At 44.3% G+C, this 21,773-nt stretch overlaps 1 protein-coding gene across 1 annotated transcript in view; it reads left to right on the top strand.

The window, feature by feature from the left end:
• The window catches only part of LOC124613061, a 614,428-nt gene that overhangs the window by 575,052 nt on the left and 17,603 nt on the right, over positions 1-21,773 (top strand). Inside the window, exon 3 of the mRNA XM_047141643.1 lies at positions 14,036-14,341. Within this exon, the coding sequence (XP_046997599.1) occupies positions 14,036-14,341 (306 nt within the window). The remainder of the gene's footprint in view (positions 1-14,035; positions 14,342-21,773) is intronic.

Here is a 21,773-nt window from a genome sequence, read left to right on the forward strand (position 1 = left end):
AATTCACTTCTCAGAACTGTGAAACGTAGAGAGTAATTGTTTTCATGGAATCACATGCGGCACCGGCGAGCGATACACTTCACTACGGAGTTTGTTTCTATTTTGCCACGAGTATCCGTAGTAATTTGTTCTCTCTCTGTTTTTCCAATATATAACTACCCGTACTTCTCACAGTTTTCGGTAATTTCGGGACTCAAAGATGTATATGATGCTTTCGATTATATGTGGCATATTTTGGCGTGGAATTTCTTTTCCAGAAAGTTACATTAGTCCTGCTCCGTATTACGCTGACTCTGTCTATCTAATACGGCACTATTTCCCGTTACTGTCCACATTTGTTCCACTTTGGGGGGGGGGGGGGGGCAACAACGTGTTTAGATTTAACTTCGTGGTAGCCTTCAGCTCATTGAGTTGTCTGGTTTCGACATTAAAACTCTTCTGTTGGATGTAAATATTCAGAAGAACAGGTAAATGTGGATCATATTACCAATACTCAACGACTTGTAGCACAGTGAAGCGATTCCTGTTTACAAGATTACTACGTGAAGCAAATTATCGTCGTTCACTGATAACTTCTACCAATTGTGAAGTATTTGTTTAGATATACTTACGAAAGATTTCAGGGTATCAAGGCAAAGTATTTCGTAGTGTGTACTTTTTATTGTAAATTGTATATTGAGGTTTCTTCCAGTGCCATTGACAGGTGGAGCACGAAGAGGATGGCAGCCTGTACGCATTCTGTGTGCTGCTGTATCCCTTCCTTTTATCTGCATGATCTCTTCCTGATAGATACATAAGACGTTTTAGATAATAAAGATACATAGGAACCTAGAGATTTTTCATAGGTTCCACCCTACTTCAAGTATTCTATGCAAACACACACGACACTATGCTTATGGCGTCATTTGTGAGTTCTCAGCAATTTCAGTGAGATAATTTCAGAGAATCTGCGGCGCCTTTGGTGTGCAACTGCCTCCACAGGGCGCCGTTGCAGCCCTTGTCCTGCCCAGTATACAAAAACCAACACACAGAGACGAAGTGCCTAGCTTCTATAATGTACCTTAATATCTACATGGGGGGATCCTATCGTTTCAGTTGACTAGGTTCTTTGCTCTGTTGCATGTGCCTACAAATGTTTCTCCCGTAAGTATTCTTCGTACCTTCCCTTTTTGAACTCTTAAATCAATTATCCGTGTACTTTAAAAAATTAGAAAAGAAAATTACAATATCTTCGTGGGGTTAATTTTATGTTACATTTTCAGATGAAAGTTAAATTCCTTATTTTGGCTGTGGTTGTCGTGGTCTTCAGTCCGAAGACTGATTTGATGCAGCTATACCTGTGCAAGCCTCTTCACCTCCGAATAGCTGCTGCAAATAACGTCCATTTGAAGGTGCTTATTGTTTCCACCTTATTGTCTCCCTCTATTGTTTTCACCCCGCAAACCTGACTCCAGGTCTAAATTAATGTTCTCCTGGTGTCTCAGAATGTACAGCTATCAACCAATCCCATGTTTTAGTCAAGATATGCCACAGATTTACTTCCTCCCTAATTCCATTCATCATATCCTTATTAGTTATCTGAATTACCCATATAATCTTCAGCATTCTTCTGCAGCACCACATTTCTAAGGCATCTATTTTCTTCTGGTCAGTACAGTTGATCATCCACGTTTCACATCCATACGAGGCAGATTACCAAACAAATAATTTCAGAAAATACTTCATAGTATTTAACCCTCCATCTGATATTAATAAATTTCTCTTCTTCAGAAACGCGTTACCTGGCATTGCCAGTCTGTATTTAATCTCCTCTGTACTTTAGCCACCATGTGTTATTTCACTGCCCAAATAGAAGAACTTATTTACTATCTTCAGTGTCTCATTTCGTAATCTAACTCCGTCAGCATCGCCTGATTTGATTCGACTAAATTCCATCTCTCCTGTTTCCTTTTGTTGATGTTTACCTCATATTCTCCTTTCAAGACACCGTCCATTCCATTCAACTGTTCAACCCTGTCTTCAGCTGTCATCGGCAAACCTCAAGTTTCTTATTTCTTCCCCTTGAACTTCAATTCTTTCTCCAGATTTTGCTTTACTTTCCTTTACTGCTTGCTCAACGTGCAGATTGAATAACATTGACGATAGGTAACAACGCTGTCTCACTCCCTTCTACACCAAAGGTTCACTTTCATACCCCTCGACTCTTATAATTGCCGTCTGCTTTTTGAAACATTGTAAATAACCACTCGCTTCTGGCGTTCTCGTCTACTACTTTGAGAATTTCAAAGGACGTATTCCAGTCGTTAACGTCAAAAGATTTTTTTAAAGTCTACAACTGCTGTAAACGGAGGTTAGTCTGTCCTTAAGCTGTCTTCTAAGAGAAGTCGTGAGGTCAATATTGCCTCGAGTTTACATACATTTCCCCGGAACTCCCCAAGGTCGGCATCTGTAAGTTTCTTCTTCTTCTGTAAGTAAATCGTATCAGTATTTTGCAACCTTCACTTATTAAACTGATAGTCTGGTAACATTCACTCCTTTCTGAACTGGAATTATTACATTTTTCTTAAAGTCCGAAGACGGATCGGCTTTTCCACACATCCTGCACAACAGGTGAAATAGTTTTGTCGCGGCTAGTTCTCCCAAGGATCTAAATAATTCTCGGAGAATGTCTTATCTTCAGGGCCTTGTTTCGATCTAGGTGTTTCAGTGCTGCGTTGAACTCTTCTCGCAGTATCGTATCCCCCATCTCGTATTAATGTACGTTCTCTTGCTTCCCTATAATTTGCCTTTAAGGTCATCTCAATGGTATAGGCCCTATACAGTGTGAGATACTAATTATTGCCACCTAGAATAACTCCGAATGCATGATAGTAGCTGAAACGTTTATGGGACAAATGTTGTTTGGGACAACGGGAGCCATAATATCACGTTCGTTTTTTGTTGCTACGTCGGGTTGCGTAAGAGGTATGAAGGTCAACCTTTTTTTATGGGATTCAATAGTTTGGTACTTATTTTCTGATAGCGGCTATCCAGACAAATCCAATGACGTGTAATAGTAGGGTCTTCGAAGGCCAACGAAGGTCGAAAAGGTGGTATGAACGTCCATTTACAAGAAGTGTTCGAAGTAATGAACATTGGTATCAATGCAGTGCTGCAATCTTCTTATCATGAGTTGAGGGTATTTCTTATCAGATCGGCACTTATCTGAGCACATGCTCTGACAATTCTCTCACCTATGTCGTGCAAATAGTACGTATTCGTCTAGTACGGCGTATCCATCTAACGTGCCATTGACATGTAAACACCATTCGACGGTTTCGCAATACAACACCAATAGGAGCGGTAAGACCGGTATCGTCGAATCAAGCGAATGTGAATGATGTATTCCTTCGAAGAACAAGTTGGTATGCTTCTCATTTACGGAGAATGCAAACGAAATTCAGTGATACCTAAAGAATTATACACTGGAAGATATCCTCAACGCACTCGCCCTACTCGTCGTAAATTTAACTATGTGTACGATAAATTGAGAACAAATAGATATTTAACGTACCGGGAAAATATCCGGCAAAGGAACGTTTGCTAACGGGGAAACGGAAATTGGTACTCTTGCCCTTTGGTTTCAGATCCTTGTAATAGATCGCGTCGAATCGCAAGGTTATCTAGCATGAGCCAGAGTAGTGTTGTTCGTCTTCTACATCGCCATAATTATCATCCATACCATATCAGTCTCCACCAAGAATTAACTGGTAGCGATTGTATGCGTCGCATTGGATTCACCCGATGGCTCAACCTCAGATTCAGAGGGACGACACATTTAATTATTTAATTTTATGTACTGACAAGGCTACATTCACGAATTTTGGAATGTTTATTTGCAAAACATGCATTATTGGGCAACTGAAAATCCATGTTGGATGCGGCAAGTTACACACCAAAACCGTGGTTGGGGAATGCATAGGGTGGGATTCTGGAGGACAGAATTATAGGCCCCTATTTCACCGAAGGAAATCTTAATGGTATAAAGTACACCACATTCTTGCAAGGAACATCAGGTCTGTAAATGGAAGAAATACCTTTAGGTACAAGGAACCGAATGTGGTATCGACACGATGGAAGTCCGGCACATTTTTCGCTGATGGCTAGAAATGAGATGCAGAGACATTTCCCAAATAGTTGCATCGGACGCGAATGAGATGAGTCGTGGTCGGCTCATTCGACAGACTTGACACCTCTGGATTTTTTCTTGTGGGGATTCGAAAAGGACATTGTTTATAAAAACTTTCCTACTACACCTGAATATATGCTAGACAGAATTGTCAGAGCATGTGCTTCGATAAGTGCCGATGTCATAAGGAATACCACTCAATCCATGATACGAAGATTGCAGCACTGCGTTGATACCAATAGTCATTCGGAATTTGAATCCGCACCAGACGTCATGGACGTCGAAGACCCATAGAGGTCTCTGCACCAACGCGCCTTAAGCTGTGGCGGCGTGCGCCTCCTGGCCCGATCTTAGTGTGAGGACGCCACAGTGGAACACGTGGTCCCAGCGGCCAATAGCGGCGCCCCCGGTAGCGTACTTAAGCGCCTGTCTCGCGTTCAGCCAGTCCCAACACCTTCTCAAATCCCATCTTGACCGGTTGACCGCTTGGTGCAACCAGTGGTTGCTCAAGGTCAATCCGTCCAAAACCCAGGCGATCATTGTAGGCAAAAGCACCCCTTCCTTCCACCTCCTCGATTTCTATCTCACCATATATGGCCGTCCTATCGCCCTCACACCCACCCTTAAGTTCCTTGGCGTCACCCTCGACCGTCACCTCTCCTGGACCCCCCATCTCCGGACAATCCATGCCAAGGCACACTCCCGACTCCGTTTCCTCAATCTCCTTTCCGGCCGTACGTGGCGTCTGGACACCTCCACCGTACTCCACACCTATAAATCCCTTATCCGCCCTATCCATTGTTATGCCCATCCGGCCTGGATCTCGGCCCCCCTACCTTTTATAAATCCCTTCAGATCCTTGAACGCCATGCTCTCCGCCTCACCTATCGCACCCGTCTCTCCTCCCCCACGCGTATCCTATATGACCTCATTCCGTTCCCCCACCTCCTCCTTTCCCTTGAAAGGATAAGAATCCTGTACACCTCCCTTAAACTCGATCCTCCTCACCCGCTTGTCTCACCCATCTTCTCCCACCCCCTCCCGCTGTCGCACCTGTATTCCCACGTCCCAACCAGCCTCCATCTCTCCACTCTCCTTACCCTCTCCCAAGGTGGCCTCCCCTCCATCTACCCCTCCTATCAACTTTGATCCTCCCCTCCCACTTCCTGTGTATTTTCCTTTGGGCATCCTCCCTCCCTTCTCTCTCCTTTTCCCCCCATCCCCTGTTCCTTCACCCCTCTTCCGCCAGGCTTCCCCTCCCCCTTCCTCCCTTCCTCCCTCACCGCTATCTCCCATGCCTGTGGCATCTCTGCTCTCCCCTCTCCCTCTCCGACCCCACCTCCTCCTCTCTTGGCAGGTCCCCGGATTTGTACACGCTCAGTGGACATTCGCGCACCGGAGATCATCGCCATCAGTGTCTCGTGTGTGTGCCTTCGTCTAGTGTTTAGTGTTCTTTCGCCTTCACGCCGACAGTGTTCACCTGTGCCGTCGCAGTCGTCCGTGTTTTGTGCGCCATGTCAACGGGTTTAGCGTTTTTTCTCGTCCAGCGTGAACGGCTTCATGTTCCTTGTTTTTCGAGTCTACAGTTTTTGCCCGCCATTTTTATTTTATCATCTGTACCACCTTTATGTCATGTTTATTGTACCACTCGCGGCTGAAGAGCAGTGTACTATGCTGCTGACAGCCCACCTTTGTAAAAGGTGATTATAATAACGATAAAGAGAAAAAAAAGTTCAGCCAGCAGAGCAGTGTTATAAGCTGCTGCCAGCCATCCCACTTAGGGGGGAATCGAAATACAATAAAGGAAAGAAAAAAAAAGTTCAGTCAGTCAGTCTAATCTCGCTTGCGTCGGGTTACACCTCGCTTTGGGCTAGACTACTTCGTGTACGAGTTTGCTTCCTTGTGACTCTGTTGTTTGGTCTTGTTGTATTCGTTCCATCCTATGTTGGCCGTGTCCCTCCTCTCCCGTTGTGTTGTTGTTCGCGGGCCTCTCCGCGGGTCCCACCGCGCCTTCCGTCTTTGCTATCCGCGACCGTCCTGGTCTCAGTTACAACAGTCATCACTTCGAACACCTTCTGTAAATGGACGTCCATGCCACCTTTGTGCCCTTCGTTGACCTTCAGAGACCTTACTATTACACATCACTGGATTCGTCTCGATAGCTGCTGTAAGTATCAAACTATAGTATCCCATTTAAAAAAAAAGTTGACCTTCGTATCTCTGAAGCGACCCCACCTAGCTTTAAAAAAAAAACAAAAATAAAACCTATGATCTTTCGCGCATTTTCCTTAGTCCTGGTTTTCTATCTGAGGGCTTGATGTTTATACAGCTTCAGTTTCCTTATAGGCGGTATCTATCTGTCCACTAATTATATATGCATCTATAGCCTTGCATTTGTTCTCTAGTTATTCGTGCTTACCCCTTTTGGACTTTTCGTTAATCTCATTTTTAGACATCTCTATTTCCATTTGCCTCCTTCATTTGGTCTATTTTTATATTATCTCCTTTCAGCAGATTGATTCAATATCTGTTGTGACATCCAAGCGTTTCTGTTAGGCCTTGTCTTTCTACCTATTTAATCCTCTCCTGCCTTCATTATTTCATCCTTCAAAGCAACCCTCCGGGCTTATACTGCACAACATTCGTTTCCCTGTTTCAGTCAGTTGTTGTCTAATGCTCCCTCTGAGTCTCACAACAACCCCTGCACCTTCCGATTTATTGAGGCACCATCCTAATGGCTTATCTTTTTGCAGTTTCTTCAGTTTCAGCTTGCAGTTCACAACCAATAAATTGTGAGCAGTGTCAACGTCTGCCACTGGAAATGTTATGCAGCTTAAAATATGCCTCGGAAATCTGTATCATACCATTAAATAATCACTATGAATCGTTTCCGGTCTCTAGATCCCTTCCACGTACGCAGTTTTATTTTTTTGATTCTTAAACCAAGCGTTAGAGATGATTAAATTATGGTCTCTGCAAACATCTCCCTCGCGGCATAATCTTACATTCCTTTCCTATGGTCCACGTCCTCCTATTACTTCTTCTTCGTTACACTACAAATTCATTTTAAAATAAAATAAAATCAGATTAAGAGCAGCCGACCAGTTGCATAGGATAAAGTAATCTTTACCTAGGTTTCAATACATATAAATCTATCTTCTTCAGAAGACGGCAGTATTACATTAACATGAAGCGATATGACCTTATCGTTTTTACAAACATCTGCGTAGTTTCATTAGTCAAATAAAATATTGCCCTGAGAACAGGGTTTGTCAGACAAATAAAATAGGTACATGGAAGTTGGAGAGCGCTCTCCAACTTCCATGTACCTATTTTATTTGTCTGACAAACCCTGTTCTCAGGGCTATATTTTATTTGACTAATGAAACTATGCAGATGTTTGTAAAAACGATAAGGACATATCGCTTCATGTTAATGTAATACTGCCGTCTTCTGAAGAAGATAGATTTATATCTATGGAAACCTAGGTAAAGATTACTTTATCCTTTGCAACTGGTCGGCTGCTCTTAATCTGATTGCGTGGAACCGTTGCTGTAGCGCAGCTATGTTTAAAGTAATAAAATAAAATATCATTTCTTCATAGATGCTATGTTAAAATCTTTTTTCTCCAAGTTGAAATCGAAAAACAATCGGAAAATACTATGCTTTCCACTGCTTAGTTTTATAAGGAAACTTTTCTGTTAGCTGCGTAATTCAGTTGATCGATACAGCGAACAGAAACCGTAACAGTATAGTTTGATATGTCAAAACTTTTCAGGCTACATTTATTCTAGATGACCATACGCTATCCCATGTAAGCAACACTTTTTGTAGGAAATTAGACACTACCACAGATTCCAAGCACATACCTGCATGTAACATAACTACTGTGCCAGCAAAGCAATTATTGGCTTAAATTTTACGTTAGCATTATTGTTTCTAGCTATTTGGTCACATACTGGTTCTTATCATTTCCTCATCAAGCTAATTTACTACATTTGTCAGCTTTCGAGCGCTAACTGGACTTCCTTTTTGGTGATATGTTCAAAACGAAATTACTGGGTATCCCTCCCCGAGAAAGGCATGTTGCTTTCAGATTTCTTGGCACTCTAGTACGTTCAATCGGCACTCTACAGTAATCAAACACCACGCAGTAGACACAGCGGCACACCAGGGCGTTCAGACACAGGCTAGGACTACAGAATCACTGAGTAATGTACTGTTTTTTACATTGGAAGATATACAAGGCCTGAAACAGATAGACATGACCTGGGGCCGTTCATTTGTAGATATATGTGTGAAATCAAATTAAATTTGTGGATGGAAGAGCATCCCCAATAAATTTGCAAAAAGTAAGAACCCTATCCGGCACTAACACCATCGACCCCTGGCGGAAACAACTGATCACTTTTGAATAATGCCACAGAATAGAATTATTTCTGGTATTTTCAGAAATGCAACAGAGGCAAGGCTGAGCAAATAACAAGAACACTGAGTGTATCCAGTTTTCCTTGTCACAGAACAACCTAATCCACTGTCAGGTAATCATCTCAGACGTCTTTATCCATCTTCGTCCTTGGCCTGATAAACTTTAGCTGCTCGCTGTCTGAATCCTGGCATAAATAGCGATCACACACTATGTCAGGATGTTGAGTTGGGTCAGGGCTTGTCTCACACATTTGTAACTTAGCGAGTCACAATATTAAGCTCTCCAACTGGGCAAATGCTACTTGCTTTCAGCATGAGGCAGCAATCCTCTCGCCATAATGTACTAGACTTATCGCTCAGTGCTCTAAAACGTTTCACCAAGCCTAAGCGACTAATATGTAATGGGTGTTATTTCCAGCCTCTTTAGAACTGTAAAATTTTGTTTATATGTTTCTCTTTTAGCTCACTAAATTTAATTCGTCAGTCTCCAATATGTTTGTTGATGGTTTACAGACTGGAAATTGTTTGCCATTAACTGTAGCTGGTATGACAGCAGAGTCATCAAATAGGTTTCCCCAGTATGACCCATAACAAAGTGCTTCTCTAAAGTCAAGGGCCTTTCAATTGGTTTAACGCAATCACACTTCTTTGAGCCAGCATTCTCATCTCGAAGCCGCTGCTATCCCCATCCTCTTCTGTAATCTGTTTTAGGTGTCCTCATCATTCCGTGGCTCATTTATTTTTTCCCTCAAATCATGCCTCTCCGGACAAAGTAATTAATCCTGGATGAGGGTTACAAATTACCCAGTGCACTGTGCCTTTTCCGTGTTAGTCTTTCATTGATTTCTTTCATCGCCTGTTACGTTCAATATTTCATCTCTCCACTTTAGTCCCTTCGATTGTACCACTTTTGATTTGATTGCTTCCTCCTTCTTCTTCTCAATATTTCGATCACACAAAGCATTAGTAATTAAGCGAAATCACGACATATTCTCACAAGAGTATAGATTTTACTCACAATTATTCCGCAGAGTGCATTGTTGATGACCAACACTCACACTTAATGTTCAAGACCAGAATTTACCAATTACTTTACGATAAGAAAATTATTATCATTAAATTATTTTCTGACACTTCTCTGACTACACTCATTCGAAACGACGCAATAAGAATGCTGTCCACGGCAATATAACCCATTTATGCACTTTTTCCCAACATCACCAAGAGTTCCGAAACAGCAGACCATTTCACAGTGCCCAAACATGGCGGACATCCGGAGACACTGTCTCCTTATTCAAACCGCCCGGAGATGAGTCTCCCCTATTGGTTGTCGCCACCTGACGCTCTATTCTCCCGACTGTGTTGATCTTTTCTGAATCCTATAGACAATCTCTTTGCTTGGTTTTCCCACAGGTTACAGTTTGATAAAGCTCACTACCCTGTATCTATCTTTGGCTAGTCCCTCATCTTTCTATACCCCATCGCATCCAGACTTCGTGCAATCACACACTTACGGTAGTGCGAAACATGCAATAAAACTCACATGAGTTGATTCTCATATTTATGTGCCATATTTGACAATTATAATAATGGAAAAGTTTTGTTATGCCACAGAGAACTGTGACAATCAGTCTAGTGACATTCTAATATTACTTTTATGGGAATTTTTTAAATGAAATGTACTGATAGTACCTGATAGTACGGTTTCAATGTTGCAGAAGCGCTTAACAATGGTCTAAACCACGAACTTACGACTATGTACAGAAAAATAAAACTTTATATCACTGGAAGAAGGAAGATAACATCGTTCAAAATATCCGTCCCTAGAATTTATTTCAGGAGTTTTCTGTAAATTTCTAATGTTGCTCTTTGAGAGTTTAGCTTTAGCAGTATGTCATCTACAAATAATTAAAAACGACAAATACTGTGGAGTTGGCTTGAGGTCCCAACCCAGGCAAATATATTATGTGATGCATTGCGACCAACAAGTACAGTAATGATATAACATGGTATAATTAAGATAAATATTACGTAATCTTGCACCCAGAATAAATGCTCTGAGGTTTAATTTACAGTTTTCTGTCATCTTAAATGATATTTTCACACAGCAGTGGAGTGTGCGCCCATTTGAAACTGCATGAGAGATTAAAATTGTGTGCTGGGGGGCGACTCGATCTCGGGACCTTTGAATTTTTGTTATGAGCTGATTACCACAAAAATGTAAATTAATGTTGCTTTTATTTGTATGTGTATACTGACTTATTAGCTGCTTGTCCTATCTGCAAACAGCCCGTCGTCCAGAAATCGTTAAACGAACTGACACAGGGTACGTTCATAAAGCAATGCAAATTTTGTCGTAAAAACATTTATTGAAAATATGGTTGCAAATGTTCTGAAACGTTTGAAGCACTCTCCTCGGGCACTTACACACTTTCTCCAGTGATTTTCCAGGAGCAGTATGTTCCGGATGAGGCCTCATAGGGAACCTCGCCCGCAGCGGTCGTCACGAAGGTTTGTGCCGCCTCGGTGGTGTCGAAACGGTGTCCTTCGAGGGTAGACGTAATCCTCAGAAACAGAATGAAGTCTGCCGGAGCAATTCAGAATTGCAAGCGGGCTGAGATAGCGTTGCCTTGTTGCGCTTCAGAGGGAACTCAGCGACGTACAGTGCCGATTATCTGAGTAGATTGTCGAGCTGAACCGCCATCTGAATAGCCATCTCCTTTCGCAAACGAAAGAATTTTTTTCTTCAATATTTCGATAATTTCCGTGTAATGGGCCGTACTGACTGACTGTTTTGGAGGCACAAACTCCTTGTGGTCCACGCCCTTAGTCTCGAAGAAGGCAACCAGCATTGCTTTCACATTTGGCTTGCTTATTACAGATTTTTTTTTTATTAGGGAGAGAACCGGAAGTATGCCATTCAGTACTCTGGTGGTTTTGTTCCAAGTTGTACTTAAATACCCATGATTCTTCCCCGGTAATAAAATTGTCTGAATTATCATTTTCAATCTGAACACGTTCCAGAAGTTAATTTGCGATGGCCACTTGATTGGCCTATTTATCTACTATCAACGCTTTGGATACCAGCTTGATGCACACTTTCGCATGATGAGTAAGTTTGTCAACATGATGTTGACAGTGGCTATTTTTGACGGTTCAGTGTCTGTCCAATCATCGTAACACTCAAGCCGCCTCTACGCAGTTCACAAGTAATACAAAAATGGTTCAAATGGCTCTGAGCACTATGGGACTTAACTTCTGAGGTCATCAGTCCCCTAGAACTTAGAACTACTTAAAACTCACTAACCTAAGGACATCACACACATCCATGCCCCAGGCAGGATTCGAACCGGCGGTCGCAGCGGTCGCGCGGTTCCAGACTGTAGCGCCTAGAACCGCTCGGCCACTCCGGCCAGCGCTCAAGTAATACACACGAGTCTCGTTTTCATGGATGTTGCTGAGTGACCACAGTCCACAGTGCGAATTAATGGTCACGTCTTCCCAATCCTCCTTCAACATCTTCAAACAACTTAATACTTGTAAAGCCGATAAAGTCGTATCTCCATAGACTTTCTGGATTAACATTGGATTTGCTACAAATTTCCCTAATTTGTCGCAGAACGTGATCACGTAGCGCTGTTAGATCGTTTATACCACTGAGTGTTGTGTCACAGTCTTTGAGACAATTTTCACAGAACGATATTGGCGCAACCGTTGCTCACAACAACACCACCTCGGCCGCATTGTGAACTTATGCACCCACTACACCACTCCCCCCCCCCCCCCCTTCTTCCCGCTCAACCCACCCAAAATTGAGCCCAGGACGCGGTGTGAAGTACACTCGCTTCACTTTATAGCAATACCTCCACTAATAGTTAAGTAGTTCAAAAATTATCACGTCGCGCACTCAAAGTATGATCTTTTTATTGCGCAACTAAAAGTCTTTAATGTGGTAGGTATTGCTACATCAATTGATTACAGTGGCGGAAAAAAATTAACAATAATTTCACTTATCTTGTATTTGCAATCAAACGACGATCTCGTTCTGGCTTTGGCTCGTAATTAAAAATGTTGTCTAGGTAGCAAGACTGTCGCTGTTGGTGTGAAAGACAATCGGATGTTAATTACGCCGACTTGAAGAACTTACGAAGACAATCTTTCAGAATTAATTTGTTGATTTATGTTTTTCATTGCAATGTGCTTCATAGTTTTTTAAACAATGGTCACTTGAAAATAATTCTTGACACTCACTTTTCACAAACATTCACATTTATTAATCATTTTATACCATCGCATGTTCTAAACATTACTTCATCATACAATTTCGCAGCCGTTACTGCCCTTAATAAAACCGACAGCATTTTTCATTGTCCACAACTCAGACTCATCTTTTCATTTCCAACACAACACTTTTCATATTCAACATAAAAACTTGACTACTCTGTACAGTTCCGCGTCAAAAGAGGCAAGTCAGCATCAAAGATAACAATAAGTACAAAGATATTCACACTAGATATATAGATATCAACATCTGAAAGTATAGGCATACATACATATAAAAATTAAACCAATTTTCAATAGAGTGAAAAATATGAGACATTACGTAGAAAAATATTCATTAATCTATGGCAGGGCTTCCCAACATTTTCAGCTGGTGGAGCCCTTCTTCAGTCGAAAATCCATGGCGGACCCCTAGTCTGTTCCCAATGACCACCCTCCCCCCTCCCCCCCCCCCCCCCCCCCGAAGTATCAATAGCCTTAGGTTTAGAGGTGAATGAAGACAACTTGAAGGTAAAAAATCGACGTATGAAATCGGTAGTGCACTGACAAAGAAAGTTTGACATTTAATGATGCCTGGGGCCGCACACGTGCCAGCCAGTGCTGTGACTGGTCGACAAAGCGCGCTCCGCGCATGCGTAAAATGTTTCAGCGCATCTACCGCCGTGAGCCGGCGCACAAACGACCCCCGTATTGTTGCGAAACAGTCGATCAGAGAAGCCGCATTCTCTGGCACTAATCTGTGTATGCGTTCTCACTTAGGAACCGCAAAGGCTGCTTGGGAATACGACCTGAAGTAAAATTCCCCTTTTTTTTCACACGAAAAAAGAAATAGTGATGAATTTGATTTTCACATTTTTATTCAACAATTTTACTCATAATTTTACACGATTTGGTGAAGGGTGGCCACGGACCCCCTAGAAAGAGCCGGTGGACCCGTAAGGGGTCCGCGGATCACACGTTCGGAAGCCCTTATTTATGGTATCGAAAAATAGGATTGGCGGGTGGTATTGGTTTCGCAAATAAAGAACCATTACAAATTGCATTACGTTATGAACATTCCCTGTAAGATGTTAGTGTTACTACATCATATTTTTCATTTGGGTGCCTAACTGATTGTCATGATCCCTGACGCTGACACCTGCCGGCCACCTGTTGCAGAGGCGAAGGCGCGCATCGCGGGCCCGAGCGACCTGTACGTGAAGAAGGGCAGCGCGCTGAGCGTGGTGTGCTCCATTAGCCAGGGCCCGCACGACCTGGGCACCGTGTTCTGGTACCGCGGCGCCGCCATCCTGCAGCCGGCGCCGGCGCCCGCGGCCGGCGCGCGCCTGCGCATCGACACCGACTGGACGGACGCGCTCACGTCGCGCCTCTACATCGCCGACGCCAGGCCCTCAGACTCGGGCAACTACACGTGCGTGCCCACGCTGGCCAGCGCCGCCAGCGTCAACGTGCACGTCATCAACGGTGAGTGGGACCGGCCTCGTGCTTCATTTCCATCATCTGGCCGTCTCTGAGACCACTAGAGTTACGGAGCCGAATGTTATGAGACCCAAGGAAGCGGACAAACACTGGTAGCAGTTACTTCTGTAAAATATCTAGGAGTATGCCTACAGAACGATTTGAAGTGGAATTATCATATAAAATTAATTGTTGGTAAGGTTGAGAATGGCTACGAAGGCTTAATAATTGATAATATTCTTCTCGGGTATGCAGCCGGATCATAACGTCTTCATGACACAATATTTCCGCGGTCCATCTGGCCGCCATCTTCAGGTGAGAGTGCTGGTGCACGAACTCGCCGGAACTGACTTCCTAGTGTTTTTTTTTTTTTTACTTTATTGTTATTTTAAAACCTGTACAACAGGCAGGCTGTCAGCAGCACACTACGCTGCTCTTCAGCCAGAGAATATACAAGGAGCAAAAACAGTGAGAAGACACATAAGTTACAGAACGGTGGGCAATAAAACAGGAGACACATAGAGACAAACACGGAGCCGTTCACACTCGTCGATAATCCACACTGCTAACTGATGAGACGACGCACAAACACTGAAGACGACGATGGCACTGGTGAACGATGGAGTGTGACGGTGAACACTGAACACTAAACACGACGGCACACACGAAACACTGATGGCGGTGATCTCCGGCGCGCGAATGTCCACTTAGCGTGTTCGAGTCCGGGGACCTGCCAAGAGGCGAGCAGGGGTGAGGTGGGGGAGAGGGGAGAAAATGGATGCCAAGGGCGGAGGAGGCGGGGGCAGGAGGAGTGGGACAGGGGAGGGGAGGCCCGGGGGAGGAGACTTCCTAGTGCAAGCTGCGGCCCCTATATAGGCCGCAGAAGACCCACAACGCGTGCGCGAGAAGGTGCCGTAACTGCCCTCTAGCGCAGTAAACATACCGCGCCGCCAGTGGTGGAAATAGGCGAAATCGAGATATCGCTGTCAAAAATTAAAAAATCTTTTATTCCGACGATCGAAACACAGACCGTTGTTTCGCCTATTTCCACCACTGGCAGCGCGGTATGTTTACTGGGCTAGAGGGCAGTTACGGCACCTTCTCGCGCACGCGTTGTGGGTCTTCTGCGGCCTATATAGGGGCCGCAGCTTGCACTAGGAAGTCAGTTCCGGCGAGTTCGTGCACCACCACTCTCACCTGAAGATGGCGGCCAGATGGACCGCGGAAATATTGTGTCATGAAGACGTTATGATCCGGCTGCATACCCGAGAAGAATATTATCAAGGTTGACATTCATTGGGAGAGTCCATAGAAAATGTAGTCCATCAACAAAGGAAGTGGCTTACAAACACTCGTTCGACCTCTATTTGAGTATTGCTCATCAGTGTGGGATCCTCAACAGGTGGGGTTGACAGAGGAGATAGAGAAGATCCAAAGAAAAGCGGCGCGTGTCGTCAGAGGGGTATTTGGAAAGCGTGATAGCGTTACGGAGATGTTTAGCAAACTCAAATGGCAGACTGTGCAAGAGACGCGCTCTGCATCGCGGTGTAGCTTGCTGTCCTGGTTTCGAGACGGTGCGTTACTCGAAAGAGGTATCGAATATATTGCTTCACCCTACTTATACCTCCCGAGGAGATCACGAAGCCAGCCGATGTGGCCGAGCGGCTCTAGGCGCTTCAGTACGGAAACGCGCAACTGCTACGGTCGCAGGTTCGAATCCTGCCTCGAGCATGGATGTGTGTGATGTCCTTAGGTTAGTTAGGTTTAAATAGTTCTATGTTGTAGGGGACTGATGACCTCAGAATTAAGTCCCATACTGGTCAGAGCCATTTTTTTGAGATCACGAATGTAAAATTAGAGAGATTCGAGCACACACGGAGGCTTTCCGGCAGTCGTTCTTTCCGAGAACCATACGCGACTGGAACAGGAAAGGGAGGTAAAGACAGTGGCACGCAAAGTGCCCTCCGCCACACACAGTTGGGTGGCTTGTGGAGTATAAATGTAGATATGCAGATGTCGATCTGTAGAATGTGACTGATCACTAAATTGTCTCTCGGTATTTTCCATACGCTGTCGGCAGTATCTCTTACTGAGGTGCGTACTGGCTCAGACAGAACATCAGCGATGTTTTACACCAGAGTAGCTCTCTTGGAATGCTCTAAGCGAATGAAACCGGATCAGCTTGCCAAATAGATACTGGCACAAGGTCGGCGAAACTTCGAAAATCGAACAATAACCAGTTTAGTTCCCTATGTCCACTACAATCGCCCTAAACCTGCACCTTATGACTTCTACACCGGCGTTGACCAAACAAGATTTTTACTGCAGCTCTTAACATCCATAGTCGTTTCCCTGCTGAAATTGTAAAAGGACGTGTGTCACGTAGTTATGAAAAAAACCATCTTTGGCTACTGGATGCTCATTCTCTATTGAATCCGATATCTACACTACTGGCCATTAAAATTGCTACACCAAAAGAAATGCAGATGATGAGCGGGTATTCATTGGACAAATATGTTATGCTAGAACCGACATGTCATTATATCTTCATGCAATCTGGGTGCATAGATCCTGAGAAATCGGTACCCAGAACTACCACCTCTTGCCGTAATAACGGCCTTGATACGCCTGGGCATTGAGTCAAACAGAGCTTGGATGGCGTGTACAGGTACAGCTGCCCATGCAGCTTCAACACGATACCACAGTTCATCAAGAGAAGTGACTGGCGCATTGTGACAGGCCAGTTGCTCGGCCACCATTGACCAGACATTTTCAATTGGTGAGAGATCTGGAGAATGTGCTGGCCAGGGCAGCAGTCGAACATTTCCTCTATCCAGAAAGGCCCGTACAGGACCTGCAACATGCGGTCGTGCATTATCCTGCTGAAATGTACGGTTTCGCAGAGATCGAATGGAGGGTAGAGCCACGGGTCGTAACACATCTGAAATGTAACGTCCACTGTTCAAAGAGCCGTCAATGCGAACAAGAGGCGACCGCGACGTGTAACCAATGGCACCCCATACCATCACGCGGGGTGACACCCCAGTATGGCGATGACGAATACACGCTTCCAATGTGCGTTCACCGCGATGTCGCCAAACACGGATGCGACCATCATGATGCTGTAAACAGAACCTGGATTCATCCGAACAAATGCCGTTTTGCCATTCGTGCACCCAGGTTCGTCGTTGAGTACGCCATCGCAGGCGCTCCTGTCTGTGATGTAGCGTCAAGAGTAACCGCAGCCATGGTCTCCGAGCTGATAGTCCATGCTGCTGCAAACGTCGACGAACTGTTCGTACAGATGGTTGTTGTCTTGCAAACGTCCCCATCCTTTGACTCAGGGATCGGGACGTGGCTGCACGATCCGTTACAGCCATGCGGATAAGATGCCTGTCCTCTCGACTACTAGCGATACGAGGCCGTTGGGATCCAGCACGGCGTTCCGTATTACCCTCCTGAACGCAACGATTCCATATTCTGCTAAGAGTCATTGGATCTCGACCAACGGGAGCAACAGTGCCGCGATACGATAAATCGCAATCGCGATAGGCTACAATCCAACCATTATCAAAGCCGGAAACTTGATGGTATGCATTTCTCCTACTTACACGAGACTTCTCAACTACGTTTCACCAGGCAACGTCGGTCAATTGCTGTTTGTGTATGAGAAATCGGTTGGAAACTTTCCTCGTGTCAGCTCGTTGAAAGTGTCATCACCGGCACCAACTTTGTGTGAATGCTCTGAAAAGCTAATCATTTGCATATCCCAGTATCTTCCTCCTGTCGGTTAAATTTCGCGTCTGTAGCACGTCATCTTCGTGGTATAGCAATTTTAATGGCCAGTAGTGTATTACGTCTTCATACATCATAATCAGCGGCCTGTACTAAAGTTAATTATTAAATTATACACATTCTGTTATGTCCTTGCCGCACTTTCAAATTATCAAACCATGAATGTTTACATCTACAGGATTTTGTAGGGGTAAAATACAGGGAACGAAACGCTATTTACAACTTGTATAGAGTCCAGGCGTTAGTCGTAAGAATCGAGCGGCTTGAAAGGGGAGCAGTGGTTGAGAAGGGAGTGACACGGGCTTGTACGTTATCCCCGATGTTATTCACTCTCTACATTGAGCAACCACTAAACGAAAAAATAAAAAATAAAAATAAATAAAAAAGTTGGAGTAGGCATTAAGGTTCATGGGCAAGAAACAAAAACTCTCACGATTAGCCGATGACAGCGTATTTCTGTCACAGAAAGCAAAGGACTACAGAGAGCAGTTTAAAGGAATGGAGGATGTCTTGAAAGGAGATTATAAAAAGAAGAACAACAAGAAACTGGCATGGGTTATTGAATATAGTCGAATTAAGTCACTTAACGCTGACGGAATTCGATTAGGAAATGAGACACTAAAGGTAGTAGATGAATTGTGCTATTTGGACAGTGAAGTAACAAATGATTTTCAAAGTAGCATTCCGTCTTCAGTCCACAAATGGCCATCGGGACCAACCGACCGCCGTGTCATCCTGAGTTGAGGATGTGGGTTGGAGGTGCGTGTGGTCAGCACACCGTTCTCCCGGTCGTTGTGATGGTTTTCTTTGACGGAAGCCACTACTATTCAGTCGATTAGCTCCACAATTAGCACCACGAGGCTGAGTGCACCCGGAAAAATGGCAACAGTGCACGGCGGCACGGATGGTTACCCATCCAAGTGCCAGCCACACCCGACAGCGCATAGCATCGGTGATATGACGGGAACCGGTGTGGCTAATGCGGCAAGGCCGAAGTAGATAGGACATTAAATGTAGACTGACAATGGTAAGAAAAGCGTTTCTCAAGAAGAGAAATTTGTTAACATTAAATATGGGATTAAGTGTAGTGTTTACTGAAAGCATTTTTCTGTAGTGTAGCCATGAATGGAAGTGAAACATGGAACATAAGCAGTTCAGACAAAAAGAGAATAGAAGCCTTTGAAGTGTTGTGCTACAGAGAATTTTAAAATGAGCGTAAACAGTCCCGACCACAAGGAACCTTTATTTTTGTGTTGCAGTCGATACTGTTTATGCTCATTTTAAAGTAGTAAAAAACACATATCCTCCACGAAAAATGTTGTAAAAAATTACTACAGAGGACTGATGAGGGATAGATTGGTAGATCACGTAACTAATGAGGAAGTTCTGAATAGATATGGGGAGACAAGAAATGTGTAGTTCAGCTTGAATAAAGGAACGTAACGGTAAATAGAACGCATTCTGAAACATCAAGGGGTCACAAATAGAGTACTGCGGGGGAGGGAGGCGGGTGAGCGGGAGAGGTAAAAATCGTAGAGACATGGACACCAGTAAATGAGTACAGTAAGCAGACTCGGAAGAATATAGATTGAAATTGTTATTAGGAGATGGAGATAGAGTAACATGGAGAGCTGAATCAAACCAGACTTTGGACTGAAGACAACAACAATAACAACAGGGTTTTAAATTATCATTTCCTTTCCTTTTCTGTTCGCTTCATGTATTCATTGACATTCTGTTGGCACTAGATGCAAACTGTACATGTATCCAAAGACAATACGTCATAATTTTGCTTTTCACTACATATAACCTTTCTTGTTGAACACTGCACATAACCTTGCTCACTTGCTGCCTGGTTGACTTGACAGCTGTAGGGGTTCAGAGGTGGAAGAAAGAGTATGCTGCTAGAACTCTGCCTAGGCGTTTGTTAGTGTGTTTCTACGTTTCTTTATATACCAGCACGCTACAGTGTGACCATATTCCCATCCCAAACGCACATAACGACTACACACGATATTTTCCCCACCTAACGCACCTGTGTGCATCACTGCGCGTGTCCTCAATCCATCTACAAGTGGTAACCTCCCTGTCCTCATCACAATACATCATGACCCATGCAGCAGACGTAACTTGCTCTTTAGCACCCAGCCCCTTCCCACCACAAATTTCATAAACTATAACTCTCACATCCGTTACAATGTCTGCCAATATTCCAATTACTCTTCAAATCTCTAATGACAAAGCCATTATCACATCCTTTCATCAATATATATTATCTCAAGTCATATACACCATATTTATCTCTCACACCTCACTCTCCCTCACATTCTCCTCTCTTCCTGAGAGAATTCCTTCAACTGAACCACTCCTTCCTACATAGCAATAACAATGACACTCTCAGACCGTCATTTACAACAACCCATACAAAACTTCCCAGGCAGAGAAACAGTAGTATTGAGGAATAGGCACGTTCAAAACTCAACACCTCACCGCATTACCTTAAGAAAATGCTGCAGAGCTATCCACAGCATCAACAGCACAAATGAGTCTCCACATTTTCCTCTGCTGCGTAACGTCCACTCATTATCTTTTGCCTCGCAGCTGATAACATATCAATAAAATAATTAATGCGACATAAATTTTTGCCTCACAGCTAATAACATATCAATAAAAAAATAAATGCGACATTAATTTTTGTTTCATTTACGAATCTTTCAAGCAACAGTACAACAGAGAACCTGGTTGTCAGGGCATTACCTATCACCACTCTGATCAATCCTTTGTTCTTTCGAAAAGCTATAGCCAGGCTTTTCAATATTTTTCTACTGGCATGCTTTTATCCCGAGCCGTGGAATGTCTTCAGAAATCAACTAATCCTTAAACCCAACATACCCTATTTCCGTCATCTGCAAGGTATTTGAATTCGTTGCAGCTCAGTGCTTCTACAATCCTGGAAATGGAAAAAAGAACACATTGACACCGGTGTGTCAGACCCACCATACTTGCTCCGGACACTGCGAGAGGGCTGTACAAGCAATGACCACACGTACGGCACAGCGGACACACCAGGAACCGCGGTGTTGGCCGTCGAATGGCGCTAGCTGCGCAGCATTTGTGCACCGCCGCCGTCAGTGTCAGCCAGTTTGCCGTGGCATACGGAGCTCCATCGCAGTCTTTAACACTGGTAGCATGCCGCGACAGCGTGGACGTGAACCGTATGTGCAGTTGACGGACTTTGAGCGAGGGCGTATAGTGGGCATGCGGGAGGCCGGGTGGACGTACCGCCGAATTGCTCAACACGTGGGGCGTGAGGTCTCCACAGTACATCGATGTTGTCGCCAGTGGTCGGCGGAAGGTGGACGTGCCCGTCGACCTGGGACCGGACCGCAGCGACGCACGGATGCACGCCAAGACCGTAGGATCCTACGCAGTGCCGTAGGGGACCGCACCGCCACTTCCCAGCAAATTAGGGACACTGTTGCTCCTGGGGTATCGGTGAGGACCATTCACAACCGTCTCCATGAAGCTGGGCTACGGTCCCGCACACCGTTAGGCCGTCTTCCGCTCACGCCCCAACATCGTGCAGCCCGCCTCCAGTGGTGTCGCAACAGGCGTGAATGGAGGGACGAATGGAGACGTGTCG

This window comes from Schistocerca americana, chromosome 4, assembly GCF_021461395.2.
Source record: "Schistocerca americana isolate TAMUIC-IGC-003095 chromosome 4, iqSchAmer2.1, whole genome shotgun sequence".
Classification (NCBI taxonomy): Eukaryota; Metazoa; Arthropoda; class Insecta; order Orthoptera; family Acrididae; genus Schistocerca; species Schistocerca americana.